This window comes from Apteryx mantelli, chromosome 4 (assembly GCF_036417845.1).
Source record: "Apteryx mantelli isolate bAptMan1 chromosome 4, bAptMan1.hap1, whole genome shotgun sequence".
NCBI classification, from domain to species: Eukaryota; Metazoa; Chordata; class Aves; order Apterygiformes; family Apterygidae; genus Apteryx; species Apteryx mantelli.
This window is the reverse complement of record NC_089981.1, coordinates 86712679-86734214: the sequence shown is the minus strand read 5'-3', so window position 1 is coordinate 86734214 and position 21536 is coordinate 86712679. Positions and strand designations below refer to the sequence as shown.

Here is a 21536-nt window from a genome sequence, read left to right as displayed (position 1 = left end):
TGTTTTGCACATTGTAAATATAAAAGAAGGGTCATCTTTTACACTGAAGTTCTCCTAATTAGGAAGAGTTGATTAAGCCGCATATCTGGAAAACCAGCAATGTAAACAACAGCCTGTTTTCTGGAGCAGAGGTGTCAGACTTCCTTGTCTCACAGGGTCTATTTTAACTTTTAATGATTGATCATCAACCAAGATAAACAAGCCAGGCAGCAGAGTTACAATTCACTGAGGCCAGAAGGAATTTTTCTGCAGAGATTCACGCTGAAACGTGGTCTTTTACAGCATCGGAAGATCTTTGTTCAGTGTGGTTTCACTGTGTTTAGAAACGCTTTTCTGCCCTTACCTTCCCTCCCCATTCCCCTCTGCTGTTTTTTTTTCTTTGCATTACTTTTTCCTCTTCATAGTTATTCCTAAATCCACAACCCCAGCATACAGGCCTAAGTCCCAATTCCTTACCCATTCCACCATGGGCTGGGGAGACAAACAGCCGCCCACGCGCTGTTATTCGGGAGCACAGCTATCCTCTCCCCCCAAGGATTTGAGGAAGGACTTCTGCAGTTTCCACATCTCAGAGCCACTGGTGGAGCCTGGTCAGGGCCGTCTGCAGGCTTGGGCTGATGTTACCACATCTGCTGACACGGAGAACACAGCTATTCACCGACGCCACAGCTTAATTTTTTTTTTTTTAAATGAAAGTTTGGATTCTGCAGCTTCTAAATATGCCATACAGATCATAAATGCCTCAGCCGGGGCAGCTCAGAGGCCACGTATCTGACACTTCTACTCCAGAGCCTTACGTGTTGTTTTAAAATCTCAACAATGACCTTTTAGTGTTTCATTTGCAGATTACTTCCTTTCATCGCAATATTTCTCTCCTAACTCCTCCTTAGATTCAGGTACAAATCTAATCTAAGTTCTGGTATCCTCAGGCCTCACCAAGTTTATTTTCTGCTGCCATCTTTCCTCTTGATGCATTCTTTGCACATATATAAACATATACATATATTTTTATACACATATGTGCACACACATATTTAATAATGGTAAGCAAAAGACAGCTGGATCCTCTGCAAACCAAGTCAAATGTGAGGCCAAAACCTTCACATGCTTGAGAAACACTTGTGGCCTGGAAAGGCCAAGCAAAGCAACTACTTACCTTTGAGAAGAATGTGACCAATGTCATTTGTGTGAAACCACAAATATTTATTTTTAATGAAAAAATACTTAAAGTGTGCCACAGTGTCCATATATTTCATTTGAATAGTAGTACAAAGATATGTATTTCTGAGAAAAAGTCTTAACACTGTAGAAAATAAATGTGGTTCTTAAATTATGTCAAAAGAAACCAGTAAAAAAGTAATGTTTTATACACTGGAATAAAATGAAACAGTTAGAGATAATAATAAATTATAATTACAGTATTTCAAATATTTGCTTCATGCTTTTTCAGCATTAGTTTCTAAATGTGTCATGTATCACAGGCCCTCAGAAGCCAGCAGTCAGAATGGTCTTTCAATGGAATTGTGGATAATAGGATGTGGGTCTGAATAAAGTCCTAGAAAAATGACACCACCGTTTGTTATTTACTGATACATAAAACATCAGAACATGGCAGTTTTAGGTTTGTGTCTAACATATATTTTGTTAATGGAAATTAATTTAGTTATTTAATTAACTAGTCTTTATACTTTAATGAACTAAACAGCAATTATGGTCATTAACAAGTATGTCACCCAGCACACTGCACAACCGTGCTTACGTGATGCTACACATCGTACTGACTTTTTATACAGTCAAAGTTAATGAGAATTTGGAATAAGTTTAGGCCTAATTAAGCACTGCAAAATGTTTAAAACTATAAAGTGCTTTTAAATACAAATCATTTTTGCTCTTTAGAAACAGGAAAAAATCCAAACATGCACTTAAACCTGAAACCTCCATGCCTTATATACTGCAGTTTAACAGTAAAACATCAGTTTTGTGCCATTTGTTTTAAAATTTCCTCCCCCACCCCTCCCCCTCCCCAGTCAAAAATTCAAATAGTGTCTAAATTGGATTTGTCAGGATCTTCTTGGTCATGTTTGTACATGAATGTTAGAAGGAAGAGAGCAATATCCAGAGATGACCAATAGGCAGTGTGTGATGTGACTGCAGACCAGTATCTGCTCTCCACGAGACCTTCCCTGAGCTCGAAATCGATCCTGTGCTCCAGTTCCACTAGAAATTGAACAAGAAACAAAAGTGTTACTGGAATTGTATGTTAAAAGAAGGAAAAACACCTGCATATTTTTCTGTCAGCTTTGGCTTCCGATTCTACTTGCTGTATATAAGATGGACATAACATCTCTGTGTTCGCATTTAACACCACACTCATCTACATTTTTAAAAAAATATGTACATCCATTTCATGCACGCATATTTACCACAAACGTGACCTGAGAGTGCTTCTTAGTTCAGAGGAAAAATCCTAAAGCTTGGAAAAAACTGGTGGTTTTTTAAGCAAGTATTTTCCTTGCAGTAACTATATAAGTACATTTATTTATGCTCCTCATGGTAACTATATGAAAGTATCCAGCAGATGTTGAGGCACCATAAAGGAACTTTGGCTTTCAGAAGTCAGGCTCTGATGCTCTCTGGATGCTCTGAGCTTTCTGAAATACACAGATCTCTTGTATCTTCAGTGGCTATGTGAGGAGATTAAACTATGCACAAAAATTATAAGCCCTTTCTGAAAATCAGCACTCCCTACACAGCACAAGCTCTTTTAATTTCCAGATTATTCCAAATATATTTCAACAGTTATCCCTTCATTTCAATGGCTGTTTTGATTAATACCACATTCAAAGCAATTTTCACTGCATGTTTAACTGGGCCAGTGGCTAACCTATTGTTAAGGCGCTTTAGTGGTTAGAAAATCTCTACAAAGCAATAGAATAAAAAGGACAAAACTAAAAGCCTGCTTAGCTGCAAAAGCCAAACCCCCATATTGAGTAAAAAATGCAGCCATTTATCAAAGCCAGTTTCAAGGAATTTTAATTCTTGGCTCAAAGAGTACAGAAATGGAGCATCGCACAAGCGCTGCCTCCGCAGTCACGGCACAGCGGCACTCGGGGAATGACAGCCCTTCTTATTTTCACAGCGGCATTTCGCCGCTTTCCAAACGCAGCAAGGAGAGGAAGAGTCAGAGCCTCTGTGTACTGGGAGATAACCACAGTCATTTCCACGAAGATGCATACATTCAAAACCAGTCGCTCTGCAAAAACAACGCTCCCAACAGCTCCGTCTCTCTCTGGTGAGATTCCGTTACAGAAGCTTGGGCCGGGAGCCAAATCCCACCACAAGCCATGTGGCCGCCCTCTCAGAAGCAAATGCTTGGGCTGTGGATTGCATCATTCTGCTTGCAGCCTCGCTGGCCTCGGCTCCACGCTCTCCTTCTGTGGCTCAGAGATGAAGTTTTAAAGAGAGAGAGATGCGGGAGCTGTGCAGAAGGCCTTGAAGCGCCAACCGCCCACTGAAAGGACCTCACCCAGAGTTCTGCAGTATTCGCTGTCATGCCACTGGGTTTTCCTCAAGTTTAAAATAAAGTCTGCGTCCTCAAGTAATGACTCAGGATATCTATTGAAATTAGCAGCGATGAAGGGACTGCGAGGTATCATGTGAACGCTATCACAAGATACAGCAGTGCCACTACTTGTGACTGCTTAGATTGCAAAAACCCCGCCTTGCAACAGTGCCAATGCGAAGTTTAGAAACTGAGCCAAGCATGAGTTTCTGTAAAGGAAGTACCTATGGTTTTTCCAAAAAACAACTGCTAAAACTGCACTCTGCATTCTGGGCAGTTCAGATTAGGGCAAGAACAGCCTCTGTTGCCAGTCCTGCATGCCTTTAAATATAGATTGCTTCAAAATTGCAAACGTACGGGAAAATTTAAATTAATCCATCTTATTACAAGTGGTAAGTGGGATTCTCTGTGACAATTATGTTGCTTTCCCTCATGAGAGTTTAGGAGCTACTGAAATACAGATCCAATTAGCTAAAACTCTGCAAAATACAGGCATATATATATATACACACACATACACTCGTAAGTATATATATAATGCATATGTGTATATATGTATATACACAGACACACATATATACAGATACACCTCTTTTAGGAGAAAAATGGAAAAAAAGGAGAACGAAAAGAGTCAGTCCTTGGAAAGACCTAAGAGATTCAAAGAGCTGGAGTAGATTCAATGTTTATCATTCTAGAGGAACCCAATAAAATTAAATAGGGGCATATGTCTGTTGGTATGTTATTCCCACCCTCCCCCAGCATACATGTGCAGCCCACTAAAGCTCCGTTTCCCACACAGGAGCTAAAAGGCAGGGAGGCTTGGTAAGGTGCAGGACTGGCCACTAACCTGTGGGATCGAGAAAGCCTGAGCTGCTGTGCGGGAAAGGCGGCGTTCCAACCGTTGTGGCTTTCTTGTCGTCTCCCTCTGCTCCATCCTTCCCCGTCTCAGGTGTCTGTGAGGCGGTTGTACTCGATCGACCGAATCTCGAAAAAAGCATCCCTCCGAGGCCCTTCCCAATACTCGCGGCTCCTGCATTCAGCGCAGAGAAAAAACAAGCATAAGGGCAGCTGAAGCAAACCACAAATTAAAGTCACTGTAACACCCATCAATTAGAGCTGAGTGACAGACAAAGGAAAACACTATTCATGCTGTTCTAGGGTGGGAACAGCTTATCTAACTTCAGTGCGTGCTTTTTAATCGTGAGACCAAGCTAGTGTACAAGCAAAGGTTATAATTTGGAAACTGTAGTTAGGGAAACAAAAATAAATGAGGATACTTTTGCACCAACAAATCTGGTACTTTAAAGGATACGTAGTAAGTAGTCTTAGACTATTTATGAAAGAAGGTAAAAATGTTTTATAACAATGTTAGTACTTTCTGAATATAAGAATCCTGTCAGGACACTTAAGACTCTTCTTTCATTAAGGGTCCTTATGTTTGTGTAACCCTTACGGAGATTTAGAATTGCTATATCTCCCTTGGAAAAGGCTAATTTGATTGCTTAGGAATAGGGGTGTAAAAGAACCGTGATGTTTTCTCCCGACTTTGCTGCCACCTCATGGACAACACATTAAAGTTACTATAGAAACACAGGGAAAAGCAGTGCAGTGTGATAGAACCCTGCTTTGAAATACCGCGTATTTTTACTTAAGGACTGACCTGGTTGTACACCCTTTAATTATTTGATTGGGAAGATTCCTGGCCCCAGGTCATATTAGCCTTCTTCCAAATCCCATGTAGAGAGCTAAAGAAAGGCCTTGATTCAACAAAATCTGCAAGTACACGCTCAACTATGAGCTCCAGTGAAAGTGAATTTAAGGTCCCTTAAATTAAAGCTTATTGTGAATCAGAATACCAAAAGGAACAGACTTCATATTAAAAAAGCCTGAATTCCTTCATGAAATTATGAGTTAAAGGGAATTGTAATACTTACTTTATAGACTAATTTTTCTATTTGTCAATACCAGAAAAGGTTGTCACAAAACAAGCTTTAAAAAAATTTCTCTTGAGGTAAAGTGGAAACTATTAAATCACCAGGATGTTATTTCAATAAGGAAGACAACAATAAGGCAGCAATGGCATAAACTCCCTGACTTACATCCTCTTTCCGCAAGCCTTGACTCCAGGGTACGTAAACTGTCTCTTCTTCAAAGTAAATGTTAATTTGGTCTAAAACAAGCAATACACCTATACCGTACAAACACCAAAAAGAGCCAGGAATAGCTTGCTTACTGTTATACCTTAAACACCACACAAGAGAACAGTGATTGTCTCCAAGAAGCTTCTACATAAAAAAGGACATATAGAACAATTACCTAATATACTTGCTTTGCCTATGTTTGTTATGGACTCCCCATAATGGCGTCGAACCAAGACTGGTGAAGTAGTTGGGCTTGGTATAGTTGAAACACTTTCGCTATCGGTAACTGAGGTAGGTTCTTTTGTTGGGTTGAGAAAACTTGGCTTCATATGCTCATAAGGTAGAGGATTTGCAGTGTTGTACCAGTGGATCTGGACAGGCGAAATGTTGCTGTAGTGTTTCAGAATTAAAGGTTCTAGTCTATAGGCCTGCAAGAGTAATTCAGAAAAGAAAATCTTGAGTATCATTAATGACTAAAAATCACATTCCCTTCCCAATATAGAGTGCTCTTCAACCTCAGATCCAAAATATCTGTAACAAGAATGAAGTGTAGAAAGTGACAGAACAGTGGCATTATGTTCTGATTCACATTTATTTACACAGACTAGAAGATATATTACCTTCCCAGTTGTTTGCACACATGCATTTGCACATTTCTCTGCAACACTTCTACTACATAGTGCTGTTAACATCCCCAAAACTACTGCTAACAGATGTTTGTTACAATGCATTGAAAGACCAAACCTTACATACAGCTAAACATATACTGCAGCATAGACAGTGAGGACCTGGCTATGCAAACATTTTGCTTGATGAATCTTCATTAAGCATTATGCAAACCATGAATTGGTAGGGCATCTGTGTGTTTATTTAAAAAAACAAACACACACACGCTTTCTATTGATTCTTTATTTTTCTTTGTTTACTGAGATATAGGAAAGCATTCTGCACTTTTTTTATCTAGGAAAAAGTAAAGTTACTACTTGCAGAACGGGCCAGCTGATTGTAATCTGATCAATCACCTTGGGCTTCCAAGGAAAATTTGCCATGCGTTCTATCTTGGAAGTAGCTGGAGCTGAACAAAATCTTGAGATGAGCAGAACCAGCATGTTTTGATAGAGGTCTAAAGATATTCAGACTCAAGTGGAATTTAAAAATAGATACCCTCCAAATTATTATTCCATAATAAACATGAAACTCCCAAATCAAGGTTCCATCAAAGAAGTTGCCAAGGCCCAACATCCTGTTTCTGATAACAGCCAATAACGGCTGCCTATGGAAGAGTGCAAGGACAGGGCAAAGCTATAACCAATACTTCTCTCTTAAGTACCATCTCACTCTCTAGCCACCTGCTACTCAAAACTCCCGGGGAAAACAACAGTGTCTTTGTTTTTCTACAGCACCTTGTAAACTGCTTGTGAAGATTTTTAACAGCATCTTTGGACAGAAGATGTTTTATAGAAGTCAGTAAGTTAAACAGAAGTTGGAACTTGACTGAGAAGGGTTATTTCATCTGTCTTTGCAAAAAAAAAAAGCAGAGTAATCTTGAATGTTATGCTTATTAACATGAAAAGAGAAACAAAGTGTAGGATATTTAAGGCACTGATTTGTAGAAACTGTTATTCTACAGTTATAAAACCCACAATATTCTACAATAATCATTAACAAATAGTTATGTGCTGGAACATACGTGTGTTGATCCACATGCTTTGATGACCACACATATTATTGCACAGCTGATGTTTAAAAATACTCAAGGTAAAAGCTTGCAACTGCAATTAGAACTCACCACTGGATCTGTTGGATGAAAAATATTTAGTAAGCGGTTACAAATCGTTTTGGGCAGAATATGATCTTGACTACCGCTGTTTCCCGGACGGATGCCACGCAATGCCAAAAACACTGCTAATGGAGATCCCATACAGAAGAAATTCTCAACCTAAGGAAAGATTTCATCCATGTTAATAAGGAAGGAAATAACGCTTTCTAACATGGCTGGATTTGATTTCTTTCTCTGTGTTTCAACTGAGGGACATGTATAGTATTAGTGAGTCAAAACAGGGAAGACCGCTGTAACATACATACTATAGCATAACAGGTTAAGTTTCCCACTTCCCTTTGCTGTGAGAAGAGAGTTACACATTGTGGAGCTACATAGTTGGAAAACTGAAAAACAAGTTGGATATTTGCACTGAAAGAGGTCTACCAACACTGGAAGGGTTGGAGTGAGAAGAATTTGGAGGACACTAAGGAAATGTGATGAATTTCACAAGATTGTAAGTCTGTTTTCTCATGAAACATTAATCTTTCCCTAGCCAAGTACTCCATAGCTCATTCTGCTGCACACACCATCAAGGAAGTAGAAATGCAAGCTACACTGAGTATTAAAGACAACCTACAGAATATTTATAGTAGTCACACACACATACAGGCTGGTGTTATGTACAACCTCTTGAAAACATCTAGTGTTAAGTGCACAGAATGGTGCTTGTCAAAAGTGCCACCACAAACATTAGCAATCGCTACCCATGAAGAGGTACAGCACACTCGGCGATTCTGCAGACTACTCTCACGTTGTCCAAAGCTACCGTGACTTTGCTCTGAAAGGACTGCCTCTAACACCGAGAGGCAACTTGAGTAAACCTGGACTGCAACCACTAACCCATCTGACAAAGGTCACTGAACATGCATCAGTGGTAACGACTTTTGGTCACTACCAACCTGGGCCGGGATTCAACAGTGACCTAGAGGTGAATGGCTTCGTATCCCATTACCAATCCTCAGACATCGTCTCCTAGAAACATCAAATGTAAAACTCTGTAGTCAAAAATATTTTCATAAGTCAAAGTTACTTTTTAACCTTTAGAATATTTTCTTATACGAAAAATTAATTTTACCATTATCAGAACTTCGCTATAACTTTCCCAATAGTAGAGCCAAGTTTGCAGGGCACTACAGCTGAGCAACTATTAGTGCACTACTGCTTAATCAACAAGAGAAATTGCTGCATTCTTGCTAAGTGCACATGAAGAATGCTTGGATTCCCAAGTGCCTTTGCTATATGTCAGCACATGGAGCAAGGGGGTGGAAATAATGGTCCATTTCATCTATCAGATTCCAGCACTGCACAAAACATTCTTCCTCCTCTTACTTGGCATTGGTACCCCACTTCTTTCTTCCAAAAGAATGTTCGAGTCCCATTTCAATGAAAAAACAATCTAGGTCTTCAGCAAAGCCATTCAATGTTGTGTGCTACAAAGCGCTGCTCTTCGTCATCTGTGTTGTTACTCCAGTCTAGTTCAAAGAAGCTCTTCTTTCTCATAATTAAGCTTTACACAGACCCTTACATTTTTGCAATTTGGACAAAAAGCTTTCTCATCTTCAGATACAATAGAAACAGATATTCACAGTGTAATCCTTTACAGTGAATAAGTAACCTTTAACCCTGTCCATCTGATATGCCTGTATCCAGCATTTGGAGTACACAGTTATGGTCTTTCTCCTTCGGAAAGAAGGCAGTAGGTACTGTGACTGCCAGCTTACACTTGCTAACAGATATTTAAAAGACATTTTCATAAATTCACTTCAGGCAAGTGCAGACTAGGCAGAAATCTCAAAAGGTAAATAGATTCAATGGTTACAAGGTGCATGGCTTTTGTTCCAGTATGTCTACTGATAAACAGAAGATCAACAATGTCCACAGACAGACGCTGTCTTCTTGGAGTGCAGTGTTCTTTGTTATATATTTTTGTACATGCACTAGCCTTTCAACGTCGTCTTCCAGCTCTGGATATGCTTACAAAAACAAAGTATACCAATAGCAGGATACTGTAAGAGGTGGCAATAGATTGATAGCAAAGCAGTGTATATTAAGAATTGAAATTAAGTTGTCCAAAAATAATCCTTTAAATTGCAGCCATTGGACTCTTAGCATTATTGCAAAGTGGCTGAATAGAAGACTGATGTGCAATGAAACCTACTGGGAATAGAGGACTAAAATATTTTTGAAATACATTTATTAATTTTGTTGTTTCTCCTTGAAGCAGGAGTGGGGAACCTCACATATATTTCTGTAAAAGTTTAACAACAGAGAAGCAATTTTTCAGAACATGACCTTTCAGGATAGCACTTTTCTCCTGGTTATGTTCCATAAACAAAAGACATAATGAATTAATTTGTATTTTAAGCAGAAGTTGAACTGAATAGCCATTAATTCAACTCAAGACTCTGCAGTTCTTCTAGAACCAAAAAAAAACCTGAATGAGAAAATACAAGTGGGACAATGCACCTCTTTTGTGCATAGGGAAGGGTGGGGAATAAATGGACATGTTTAGCGGTAATGTTAACATGGAAGACAGAGGGTGACTCCAGTTTATGTATCTATGCTGCCTTTCAGCCTGGAGGATCCCAAACATCCTCCCAGAATGAGGAAATGCAGCCTTCTGTGTGGTAGCCTCTACCTGATCCTGCACCCAGGAACGTTCTGCAACCCTAGCAAAGGGAATGGAGGAGACTTGCATCAGTATTACATGGGGAATTTAACTAGGCAGTTGTGTGTTGAACTACTACAGCACATTGCTGTATTCAGTTTAAAGGTTTTCTCCTTTCAGATAAGGCTGCACACCAGCATCCCACTAAGCTCTCATAATTCTTGTACATGTGGTAAATCACTAGTACCTTATAAATCTTCACATTTGTTATCAACACTGACCTCCCTGTCAGATGCTGCTACATAGAAAACACAAGGTCAATTATAAGCTGGAGCTTCTTCCGGAAGAGTTAATTCACCTATGGTTACCAAAAAAAGTGCTAAGGAATCCTAAAGTACTTTAACATAGCACATAAAAAAGTCCAGATTTAAACTATTTTCCACCTCAGTACCACAGAGCAACTGAGGTATGCCCTGCCCTTCCCTACCATGATTGAAAATCAGCCTACCACATTGCTATTTTCAGGAACCACAGTGTCAAAGAGGTTGGTATCACACCCTTCCCCATGTTTTCATGCTCTTCAGCCCCTTTAGTCTTCATTCCTGTTCCTCTTACATAGCTGCTGGGGAGAAGGCTGCACTTCTAAGCTTTGCATTTACAGTGGGGTGTTGGTTTTGCTTTTAACCCACACAGCTCCTAATGATTTAGCAGCTCCTTCAATTGTGCCATCTGAGGAGGAGTAGGGGAGAGAGAGCCATAAAGATACCTAACCCTCAAGTTCTCATTTTAGTGGTCTAATACATTAGAGCACAAGACACTCCAAACCTTCATTTTTTTCTCCCAAAAGGCTGAGTCAGTTCTACAGATCACTACTTCTGTTATTAATCACCAGCCATGTTAGCTGCTGCATTTATTCTTGCACTTATCTTGCCAAAAGCTACCTCTGTTCTTGCTCAACATCAAGAAAGTTCAATCTTGTTTAACGTACACTAGTGACTTTCCCTCATACTGGGAAGCTGAATATGTCCAGTCCATAAAAGAGGCAACACACTGACAGTGACCAGCCCTTTTCCGTACATGTCCATTTGGTTGCGTAGCGCATCCTAGAAAGATCAGTGACCAAATACTCCAGTCTCCTGCATATCATAGACCAAAGTAATTTGTGGATCAAACACTTGTAGTGAATAGCTGCTTGTGATCAAACTGGAGCCCTGGTCCGCCACGAAGAGCCAAAATGCTGGTAGCTGGTACCTACAGAGCAGTTACTTCTCTCTCAACAAGCTAGTCACCCTCAATAAGCTGGACTGATTTGCTGATGAGAAACCCTCTCTCAGTAACATCCTGTTGAAATCGTCCCTTAGGAGAAGCACCTTGCTGCCACATTCACGGAAAGCCTCTCTCTTCCCCTTGGGCTCTGTCACAGGCATGGTACTCAAGCAATGAGAGTCCCTAGTATAAAACTTCACAGATATGAAATGTCTTTCTTTCACAAAAGGGAAGGAAAAAAAAGATGTACAGCAATGGAAAATTACCTAGCAGTAATTTGGGTTGATACAGCCCTCTTCTTTTCCCAGTCTCTTTTCCCTTCCCTTCCTGCTCACTCTAAAAGTTTTTTTTTTTTTTTCTAAAAACATGCAGTTTGAACACAACTGGGTGAAGAATAATCTTTGCACAGAGCTGGAGGAGTATCAGTCTGACTCTAGCTTCCTTGATGGTAGAGATAATAGAACGATATATACTTTTAAGCAGTGATGAAAAGGAGAAGGCTATGACAAATTGAATTATGGTTAGTTTTCTCTTTTTTATGGCTCATGATTGACCTTGGCTTCTAGGAGTCCTTCTGAATTCAGAAGGATAGAAAAATAGCAAGTTAAGAAACAATAATCTATTTTCTTCTCATCTATCATGTCACATTTTTATGGTTTAATATTTCAGGATATACTAGAGCAACTAGAAAGTGTTGCACATCCCACCAAGGAGCTAGAAAATTCCATTTCCCAATGGTATGAAATTCTAGCAATTTATACAGCCAATTAGCAATCAATCTATTTCATGAGACTAAAAGTAACTTGTCCTAACTCTCAGACCAGAGTAATTTGGAAGGAAAATCCACTGCTGGAGGAAATTCAATCAGATTTGAAGCTACTCAGAGGTGTGACATGTTAGAAGCAGTTCCCAAGAAAAATGGATTAGTAGACAAAGTAGAAGTGAAATTGTTTAAGATGCATGATTAGTGCAATTTATCAAATGACTTTCACGATCACATATGGTTGTGTGTGTGTGTAATGTTAACAGTTTATATACATGTTTATATATTTACATATAAACATATATTTGTAATAAGAACATATGAGTACAGTAACATGTTTACACACACACACTACAATCAATGAATTAAAATTATTCTATCAACATTATCCCTAGGGAAATGGAAAAAAAAAGTAATTAGAATACCTCATACTGCAGGTATATTATTAAAGCAAGTAGAACATATGGTAAAAACCTCTCAGACATGCATACCTTAAATTTTAAGACAGGTGTTTTTGATACGGTGGATGCCTTTAAGCCATGTAACCTCTCTTCTATCTCTCTCAACCTAGAAAAGAAGGAAATCTTTCTGAGATACAGTAGAAAATGTAGCATTAAACTCTCTGATCCAAACAGGCAGCTCTGCAGGGTCTGATGGTTGTGTCTGTTAGGAAAAGAGAGTGATGGTATCAGTATTTCTTGAGGCAGTCCAATTTATTAAGAAACAATGCATGCGAAACCCTGTTTCTCTGATCATGGAAGGAATCAAACAAGAGGTGACAGTTTCTTTGTTCATCCCTCCAAGCATCTTCCCATCCTCTTTCCTCAGGAGCAGGTGGCTCACTTCTGCTTCTTTGGTGTTTTTGCTGCTTTATGCAACCAAATCACCTGTTTTGTCACCAGACCAACAGGAAAATCTGTAGCCCAGTCATTCTGGAGCTCCTTATGGCAATGGAATATCTGGAGCATCACATCCCTTTCAACTGTCATTAACAAAAGGTTGTGTACTTGTTCTTCTAGTTACCTTGAATAAAAAAGCAGCTACAATATAAAGCACTTGCAATGGACTGGTACAACTGTCTAACCCCAGCACTAGAGCATCTAGAACTACAGTTCCCAAAGAGCATTTTACAAATAAAAATGTTAAGCTTAACTTCTGCCATCTTGATTAGCAAAAAACAAATCTGGAGCTACAGCATTCTGAAAAGTAGCACTTTCAAAAAAGTCTGTATGTTTTAAATGAATGTGATTCGGTCTTAAAAAAGAAAGCGTGCAGAACTCTTAACTCTCATCAAATATTGTCAAAGGGTTCCAATACATAAACTCACATGCTATATGTATATTATTCTACAACACAGAATACTTACACACGCTGTCACACACTACTCGAGCATAAGTATTTTCAGAAATCTAGTATGAGTGCTAACATTAAAGTAATAGAAATCCAGAAGTTATGGGGTGTTAGCAGTATATTTTCTATAGTTTCAGACTGAATTAAACTAAGATGGTTCACGAACAAGAGAACCACTCTGTTTATATACAAGTGCCCATGTCAAATGATATTAGATTACTGTTGGATCAAATCTGAAACACTTCAGTGAATGCCTAAGGAATAGGACCAGGAGTGTGAAAATGGTAAAATGTCACTGATCACATGCTAGTCATATACCTGAAGGGTCCTCTCACCCACTGGGCAACTTCACTTTGTCTCTTATTTATCTTCTCTCAGAAAGGCTGCACTTTATCCAGCCTTGCGGCTGACAGAGATGTCCTGTACCAATCACTAATTACCTGCAGACCGATTTCAAGCACTGCAGGAGATCTGATGCTATATTAGAGCGTCCAAAGGACCGCCAATACTAAGACAGGTTTCAAGAAGAAACAGAGGAGAACTGTGGTCACGATTTACCCTCACTTCCCACTGGAAAGATTCAAGTTGTAGCTACTATTTTCATATTCTCCATCTATGGACGTCTTATAGCACCTCGATAGCCAGGTTAAACAGGAAAGTCACCTTAACGCTGAGGAGTCATCACCATGATCTGCAAGATCTTCTAACACTGAGAATCCCTACCAACAGTGAGAATTCCTGCCAACGCCTGCAAGCCACTGAAACTGTGATCTTATTTGCCACAACACACAGTGCTGCTTCACACTCAAAACAGCATTAACATTTCTAGATGGCAGCAAGCAGAAGCGGGTCAGTGATCCACAGCAGAATAATCCCCATAAACCCAAACACTAAGCTGCAATTGCAACATCTGTATCCAGCTGGTGGAGCTCAAATTCCAGGCTGATCCTAGGAGAAAAACTTTCACTCTTGTCTAGAAATTCAGCAATTTCACTACTCTGTAATACTGCTCATTGCCCACCTGCAAGCTACTTTGCTGTGTGTGTTTTCCTCAAGGATCTTAAGGCCTAATGGTCTGATCTTCTATCCTTCTTCCTGGCTAAAAGTGGCTCCCAGTGTAGCTGAGCAGTGAGCAGCAGCTAGTTGTTCGGTTCTGGTACAGTGCGCAGGATGTATGTTCAGACTCCTGTTAGCAACACCAGCTCCCTTTGCCTGCTTAGTCCTGCCTTTGGCATTTATTATTGCCATTCAGCACCAACAGAAAAACCTCAGCTACAAAAGATAACAGTCATGGTGGATTCTGGAAACGCCCCAAGGACATCATCTTGGGATGTGTTTTCCTCCTTAACAAAGGGGAAGTGGATACATTACCGTTGCTTAGTTATATAAAGTTCTTCAAGCAAACGTTGCTCCTCGTAGCTCATCCAATGGTCTTCAAGCTCTTCCTCCTCTTTCTGCAGCAGCTGCTCGTAAAGCCGGACAGGGTTCCAGCCAGTCATTATGTCGTAGGTGATCACACAGCCCAGTGAGTGGGACACAATGGAGACTTTCCCTCCTTTCTCCTCAAACTCTGGATTCCGAGAGCAGAAGAGCGTGTATAGTCGGTTTAGCTCCTGCTGCAGCCCTTTGACAAGCTGTTTTAAGAGGGGAAGGAAAGAAGGTTTAATATTAACATCTTACACTTCTGTTCGTGTTCACATGTCTTCGCCTACTACATAGACCAGCTTCTCAAACATACATCTAGGTCAAGCATGATCTTCGAGTTCACTTAGGCTTAGAAGATGAGCAAAATCTTGTGGTCAGTTCAACTCTCTGCTGTCTTTAAAACAGCCCTCCAAATCCCCACCTGTAAAACAGAACAAATGAATTTTGGCTCGAGGGACACTGACTTCTTTACAGCAGCAACTGGATAGTTGACTGTTCCTGACTCCAGTGGTGCTTCTCTTCCATTCAGGCCCAGAAGGAACCACTAAGCAGGGCATGTGATAACCACATGCCCTAGACCAGCTGCACTACACAGCCCAAGACATTAAAGGCATTACATTGGAATAAATCCTTATAAAAATAACAGATACTTAAAGTACTTAACAGCATCCTCTGAGGTGAGCAATAGCGAGGTACTCTGTTTTCACTAATAGTCCACTAGCACAACAGCAAGTATTAACATGCCTGGATTTCCCTTATTGCTCGTTTCTCCCCCAGTTTCTCTACCTTTTTACAGCACTGCATGTTTCTCCCATGTCAGAGGTTCAGCTCCCTTTTTTAACCCAAGATGGTTGGAAGGAGAAGGCTGGGCCATACATGATCTGGAATCAACTCACATCTCTGCCACAAGCTTTGCACGTAACCCTAGACAAGTCATGCTCTCCCTTCTCCATTTATGAAACCAAGGTAACAGCATTCCTACCTCTCTGTAGGGAACTGGGAAGATATATCCATTAAAATTGATATGGTCAGATACTACAATGACAGCCTAATGGGGTCTGGGAAAATATCCTCAAATTGCTTTCAGATCTTTGTAAAACATACTTGAACTCATCATAACCTTCATTATTCTGCTCACGAATCAGCAACAAGGGGACCAAGTGTTCTGTCCTATTTCTTCTCCTACCATAATGCACCTACTGTAATTTTTCCAAAGGAATCAGACTGAAATAATACCACTGAAAAATAAAAAGCTTTATCTTAGGCAGAAGGAAGATATGCAAGAAGAAAAAGTACAAATGAGATGGGAAGAGCTAGGATTTGAACATTTGATGTAAACAATGCTAAGGAAAAGAACAAACATTTTTGCTTGTGGGTTTCTGGGTTTTTTTGGAGGCATGGAACAGGAATGCAACATAGTTTTCAGACATGGCAAGCTAATCCTGTAGTATTACTGAGATAACTATATATTGATCCAATGCTAATTGAAAAGCCCAGAGGCTTATTTGCTTCAAATCCCGCACTAAGGTACACATGCATGAAAATGTTAAGATTCATAGAAAAAACTTATTTAGAGAGCAATATTAAAAGCCATGAAATTAAAGAATGAGACAATACAAATAAGGCAGCTCTGCTTGCGAAACTCGATGTGGTAACTGAGCAACACTTCCAGGCGGTAGCATAGAGGAGGACAAACGCAAAATTGCAAATCATTCCCTTGTTAGCGGCAGGAAATTAATGCTACAGAACATGCAATTTGAACATGATTTTTCGAGTGCCTGAATCATTACTGAATGTAAATATGAATGGCAGTAGGACCGCCACTGTTTGATACGCATTTTACTGAGACAGAAACCACACAACAAATGCTACGCCTCAAAGCACTGTGAAATGATTAACAAAGACTTGCAGCAGCTCAGGGAAATAAGTACCATCACTGCCATTTCTAAGTCTCTTTGGCTGTGATGCTGCCTATTCTTGCGTTTGGCTCCATGCGGACTCTGGGCACTGCTTTCACACATGAACAAACAGGCAGAGGTTTAGCAAGAGTCAGAGCTGGAAAGAGAAATCAGGACTAGATTTGGCTGATGTTTTTTTTCCCCTTAAAAAAGTTTTGATTAAAAACCAGAACAAAATAACAGAGATCTGTTGAAATCAAAGTGTTTGGGGATACCTGGCAGGAGCTCAGTGAAACAAGGGAGCAGCGCTCTCCCGCACTTTGGCTGGCTGACGCGGTACCCCTGAGGGTGCCGATGCACATCGTCCCGCCGTCGGGATCACAGCAGGGAGCCCCGGACCAGAGACTCCTGGCCCCACAGCGGACGCTCTGGCTGGAGCATCAGCTCCGGTTCCAGTTTCTCGCTGCACAAAAGCTATCGTTCCCAGTATACTGACCGTCTTGCTCAGCAGTCCTGTACCCTGCTCTCCAGTACCCTACTCCTTCACAGCCCATTTCCTTGGAAAAACAGAGATCTTCCAGGAAGAATGAGATTATGTCAGCCTCCCCCACTGCTCACAGGCACAGAGCGGATAAGTAATCTTCAGGCATTTATGGCATTTCATTACAAGGGTCTTGTTCTCTCTCAGTTTTGGGGCATAAATCACACCCGGAAAGTCCAACCACATTTTTAACTGTCTTGCTCCTTAAAAACACATAGTTAGTGAGGAGTTAGGCAAAAGCAAGGACAGCAAGAAGAAATTGCTTGAATTTCCAAACAGCCGCATATTCAGAAGTTAGTGGGCCAGATCATAAGCTTTTAACTCAACCAGATCCCCTGACAGAGATTGTTTCTAAATCCCAAATCACTGGTTACCTAATTTAGTTGTATAGTAGAAGGTCCCGCTGTAGCAAGACCTCCGGATTTTCAGGCACCATAAATGGTCTGCTTTGCCGCTATGGCAAAAAAAACCCAAATCCCTCCAATTGCAGTGGCTGCTTATAGATATTCTCATCTTGCCAACAGTTCTGTATTAGTACTCAGATAATATAATTGAACCTTTTGGTATTTAGTAAGGGAAAAAAAGAAAAGAAAAAGCAACTTCCTAGATAAAAAATGATTTGGTTAAGCAGTATAGGAAGTTAAAAAAAATTTAATCCTGATTTACTTTTTCACTCTTCATAAACATACAATATCCTGACCTGTAAAAGAACAGCTTGGTTTGAAAAAGGCTTTAGTCCCGTAAGTGTAAATTAAAGTCTTTTAAAATCTGTTTTGTCATTACAGCCTGATATATATCCTATTCTGTAAATATCATTCTTATGTATATTTGTTAAAATTGATGACTTTTATTTTTACTGAAATTTAACATGAAAAATGTAACTACCTATGAAATTTTCTCTCATACTGCATCACTGTAATTAAAGTCAACTTTTTAAGGACTGATTTTTTTTCTATCCACAGCCTGCCCTTTTGCTCTTTCTAAAGGATTTACGGAAGTCTGCTTACTTTAAGAAAAACAAAGCAGCAAAAACACCTCCCTCACCTCCAAAAAAATCCACAAAACCACTGAGTTGCTGCTCCATGGTCTATGCCTTGATATACCTTGTTGTAAGGCTGTAAGTACAGACCTGGGCAAAGGGTGCATCATCCTGAAACTGGTCTCCTGCTGGTTGACAGTTTCCCCTGTTCTCACGTGCTACAGCTAGAACAAATCACTTCCCAATAACGAAGCCTTTTACCCACTAATTTCCCTTGTTACTGCCATCCCCAAGCCTCACTGCTGGCGGGTCCATGCAATCTATTATGCGTTTAGGAAGTGCCTGCTGGTTTTGCCCGAAAACAGGAAAGTAGGAATCCTCTGGGGGGGAAAAAAAAACAAAAAACAGAACTGGTGTAATGCAACATGAACAGACCCCTGTTTCTCTCTCTCTCCTCTTGCCTCCCTGCTAGCTAGTTCCCATCTTATTTTGGGGATAAGTGAGATAGATCATTCACAAAGAGCCATTTCTCCAGCCATTGCAGCAGTGCTGTTCTTTGGCACTCCCCCACAGGAGGGCTTTTAGTAAGCTTTTTCCCACAGAATGGCTAGTTTCCTCAATTTTTTTCTCAACCAATACTACCATTTCCTAAGGCTTCTCCCACAGACTAAACAAGCTCAAATACTTCACAAGAGAGTAAATGTGGCAGGAACCAACTGAGTTGATTTTTTCCAAGCAGCTGCTCCCACTAACCGTGTTTCCTGCTCTGCCTGCTAATCTGCTGGCTGCTAAACTCAGCTCGGCTCGGCTCCCCTCTGCTCTTCCAGGAGGGACCAGTGAAATGCCTTCTACCGACAGCTCCATTACTGAAGGGATTGAAAAACTGTAACAAATGGAGCACTTCCTATTTCTTCAAAACAAGTTATATGAAATCCCCTTCATCCCAATTGACCTTCCTACCACAACATCAGTTTAGCATCAGCCTGAGCACACTGCACACAGTTTGAAAGAAAGGCACAGAAAGTTTTCCAATGGTCCTTTTTTCTTTCCCAGAAAAGTTTTTTCTCCCTGTTCTGATTTTTGGGGAAAATTCCCAAAGCCAGAAGCCTTCACTTGTTGCACTCAGTAGGACTCCAAAAATGTGTGCTGCAAAAGACAAGTGTGATGCCACTGACGGCTAGTGTAGAAATCTCTCTGCTTCTTTTGCTTGGCACCCGGCACTGCTTCCTCTTCAGGTACTCCTGCATCTTTTGCCTTAGCTCGACCCATCTCCAGCCCTTCTCTGCAGACAAGTCTGCCTTTGCAGGCTTCCAGACAGGCATGCAGACACCCTACCTCTGCATGTTCCACATTTGCTGAAGGGGGAGGGAAAAATAGGAGCACCTTATTCCTGAGCACCTTTCACAGACCAGTTGTTTCACTGCAAAAGTTTGGTGCAGATTTAAAGTGCTATGAGCCTTGCAGACGCAATACTGCAAATACTCATGAATATCCAGAGAAAATGAAATACAAAAGTAGGACTTTACAATGCCTGAAGCCTTTAATACAGGCAAGTTTCACAAACAGATTTTATGGCAAATCGTAATCAGGCACATTAAGCACCCCGCAGTTCTCAGACTGGGTAGGGAGCCCTTAGGTACTATTAAATTTGCAGACCTGCTGAAGGCCGGTTGAAGCACAGATATCCTTGAGATGCAGCCTTTGACATAGTTTGACAGAACAGTATCCAAGGAATGAAGATATTTCCTACATGTTTTAGTCTGGTTCCAAAGGGCAACGGAGAGATTTCCAGCAGTCAAAGATCTCAGCAAAACAGGGAGGGTGAATGGGAAAAAACACCACAGGGAGACTGAGCAGATGTGGGAGCTGCTGATCCTCTGTGAAAATCTTTTAGGAACGTTTTTCATTTTTACTTCATGAAAAGTAGATCAATTATTAGGGGCCTGAAGCTCCCTTTTTCAGGTTAAGCTTTGTCAGTAAATCTTCCATGCTAGAAACTTAAGCTCAGAGGATCAAGTTGCTCAGAGGTCATCACCTTATATTCCGACAAACCGAGGTTAAATGCTCTATGGCCTTCGCAAACCTCATTAAAGGCCAAGTAGGAAATGGTCTTTCTACACACACACGGACAGCCAGAATGACAGCCACGTAATTTCAAGGGAAGATAAGTACCAGGCTGCCAATCGCGTAATAGGAATGGGTCGCTGGGCCTGTTCCGATCAGGTCATAAATCCCCTCTGCTTTCCAATTACGCGCTTGTCTGGCATATCACTTCCCAGAAGTAAAAAAATAACAGTCCCTTCCAACCGCTCAGGAATCCTGGCGGCAAGGGCATGCGTTTTATTCAAACGAGATGAGAATCGCTGTCAGACAAGACGGGCCGGTGCCACCTCAGCAGAAGAGGGAGCTGCGGCACGGCTGACCATAAGGGCAGGAGGATCACATCCCTGATCACCCCTTGGGTGCCTGGTTACGGCTGAACTGCCAGAGCATGAAGGGGAGCAAGTAACCACATAAGCAGTGAAATATCCACAGAGCTGCACTCTGGTTCCGCTGAGGCCCCTTTTGCACACAACATTAACACCCTTCTGTGCTGAGCTGGAAAAAACCAAACTGCTAAATCCCCAGCACCTGCATCCGAAACAGCTGCTCAGTCACCCTCCGATGCAAAAGACAAGCCTGCGATGTTGCGAGACACAGACATAAATGAGCCTATTTCTCGCAAAGCAAAGGGAAGTCAGCTATGCACACGGCAGACGAACACCTCCTAGACATCGAGGTGGTCCAGGTAGAAGGAAGAACCTGATCTCCCTGCACGTTCTAGAAACTGTGGGCAGACTGCTTGGGTTGAAGGGGGCTCTTCGGTGCACTCCAAAAGTACCAGGGCAGAAAAAGATAACTTTTTCCCTCAATATCCAGCAAATGACTTTTTTCAATAAAACACGGAGTACAAAACCCCTGCTGGCTCTCTGAGCACCGGAAGTTAACAGTTTACACTGCTCTTGCCGAAGTCCTCAACGACCCCTTTGTAGTTGAAACTCGGATGTAGCACTCCAGTCCCAACCTCTTTGATCTGTCAAAGCCAATAAAATTTTTGGTTTTCTCTTGGGCTTCACTGGGTGTCCTCTCCTGAGACTGTTCTTAACTCTGACTGCCCCTTGCTGCAACTTTCAGAGGACCT

General features: G+C 40.9%; 1 protein-coding gene across 2 annotated transcripts in view; it reads right to left on the bottom strand.

Annotated features, from left to right (window-relative positions):
• Window positions 1–1182: 1182 nt before the first annotated feature.
• DDHD1 (DDHD domain containing 1) overlaps window positions 1183–21536 on the bottom strand; it is a 74114-nt gene continuing 53760 nt past the window's right edge. The window contains exons 7-12 of one of the 2 annotated variants that reach the window (XM_067295158.1): window positions 14884–15146; window positions 12654–12729; window positions 7493–7642; window positions 5879–6131; window positions 4410–4592; window positions 1183–2217 (exon numbers count right to left, since the gene is read on the bottom strand). In XM_067295158.1, the coding sequence (XP_067151259.1) occupies window positions 2036–2217; window positions 4410–4592; window positions 5879–6131; window positions 7493–7642; window positions 12654–12729; window positions 14884–15146 (1107 nt within the window). In that variant the 3' untranslated portion in view covers window positions 1183–2035. The remainder of the gene's footprint in view (window positions 2218–4409; window positions 4593–5878; window positions 6132–7492; window positions 7643–12653; window positions 12730–14883; window positions 15147–21536) is intronic. The other variant, XM_067295159.1, reaches the window with a different exon arrangement.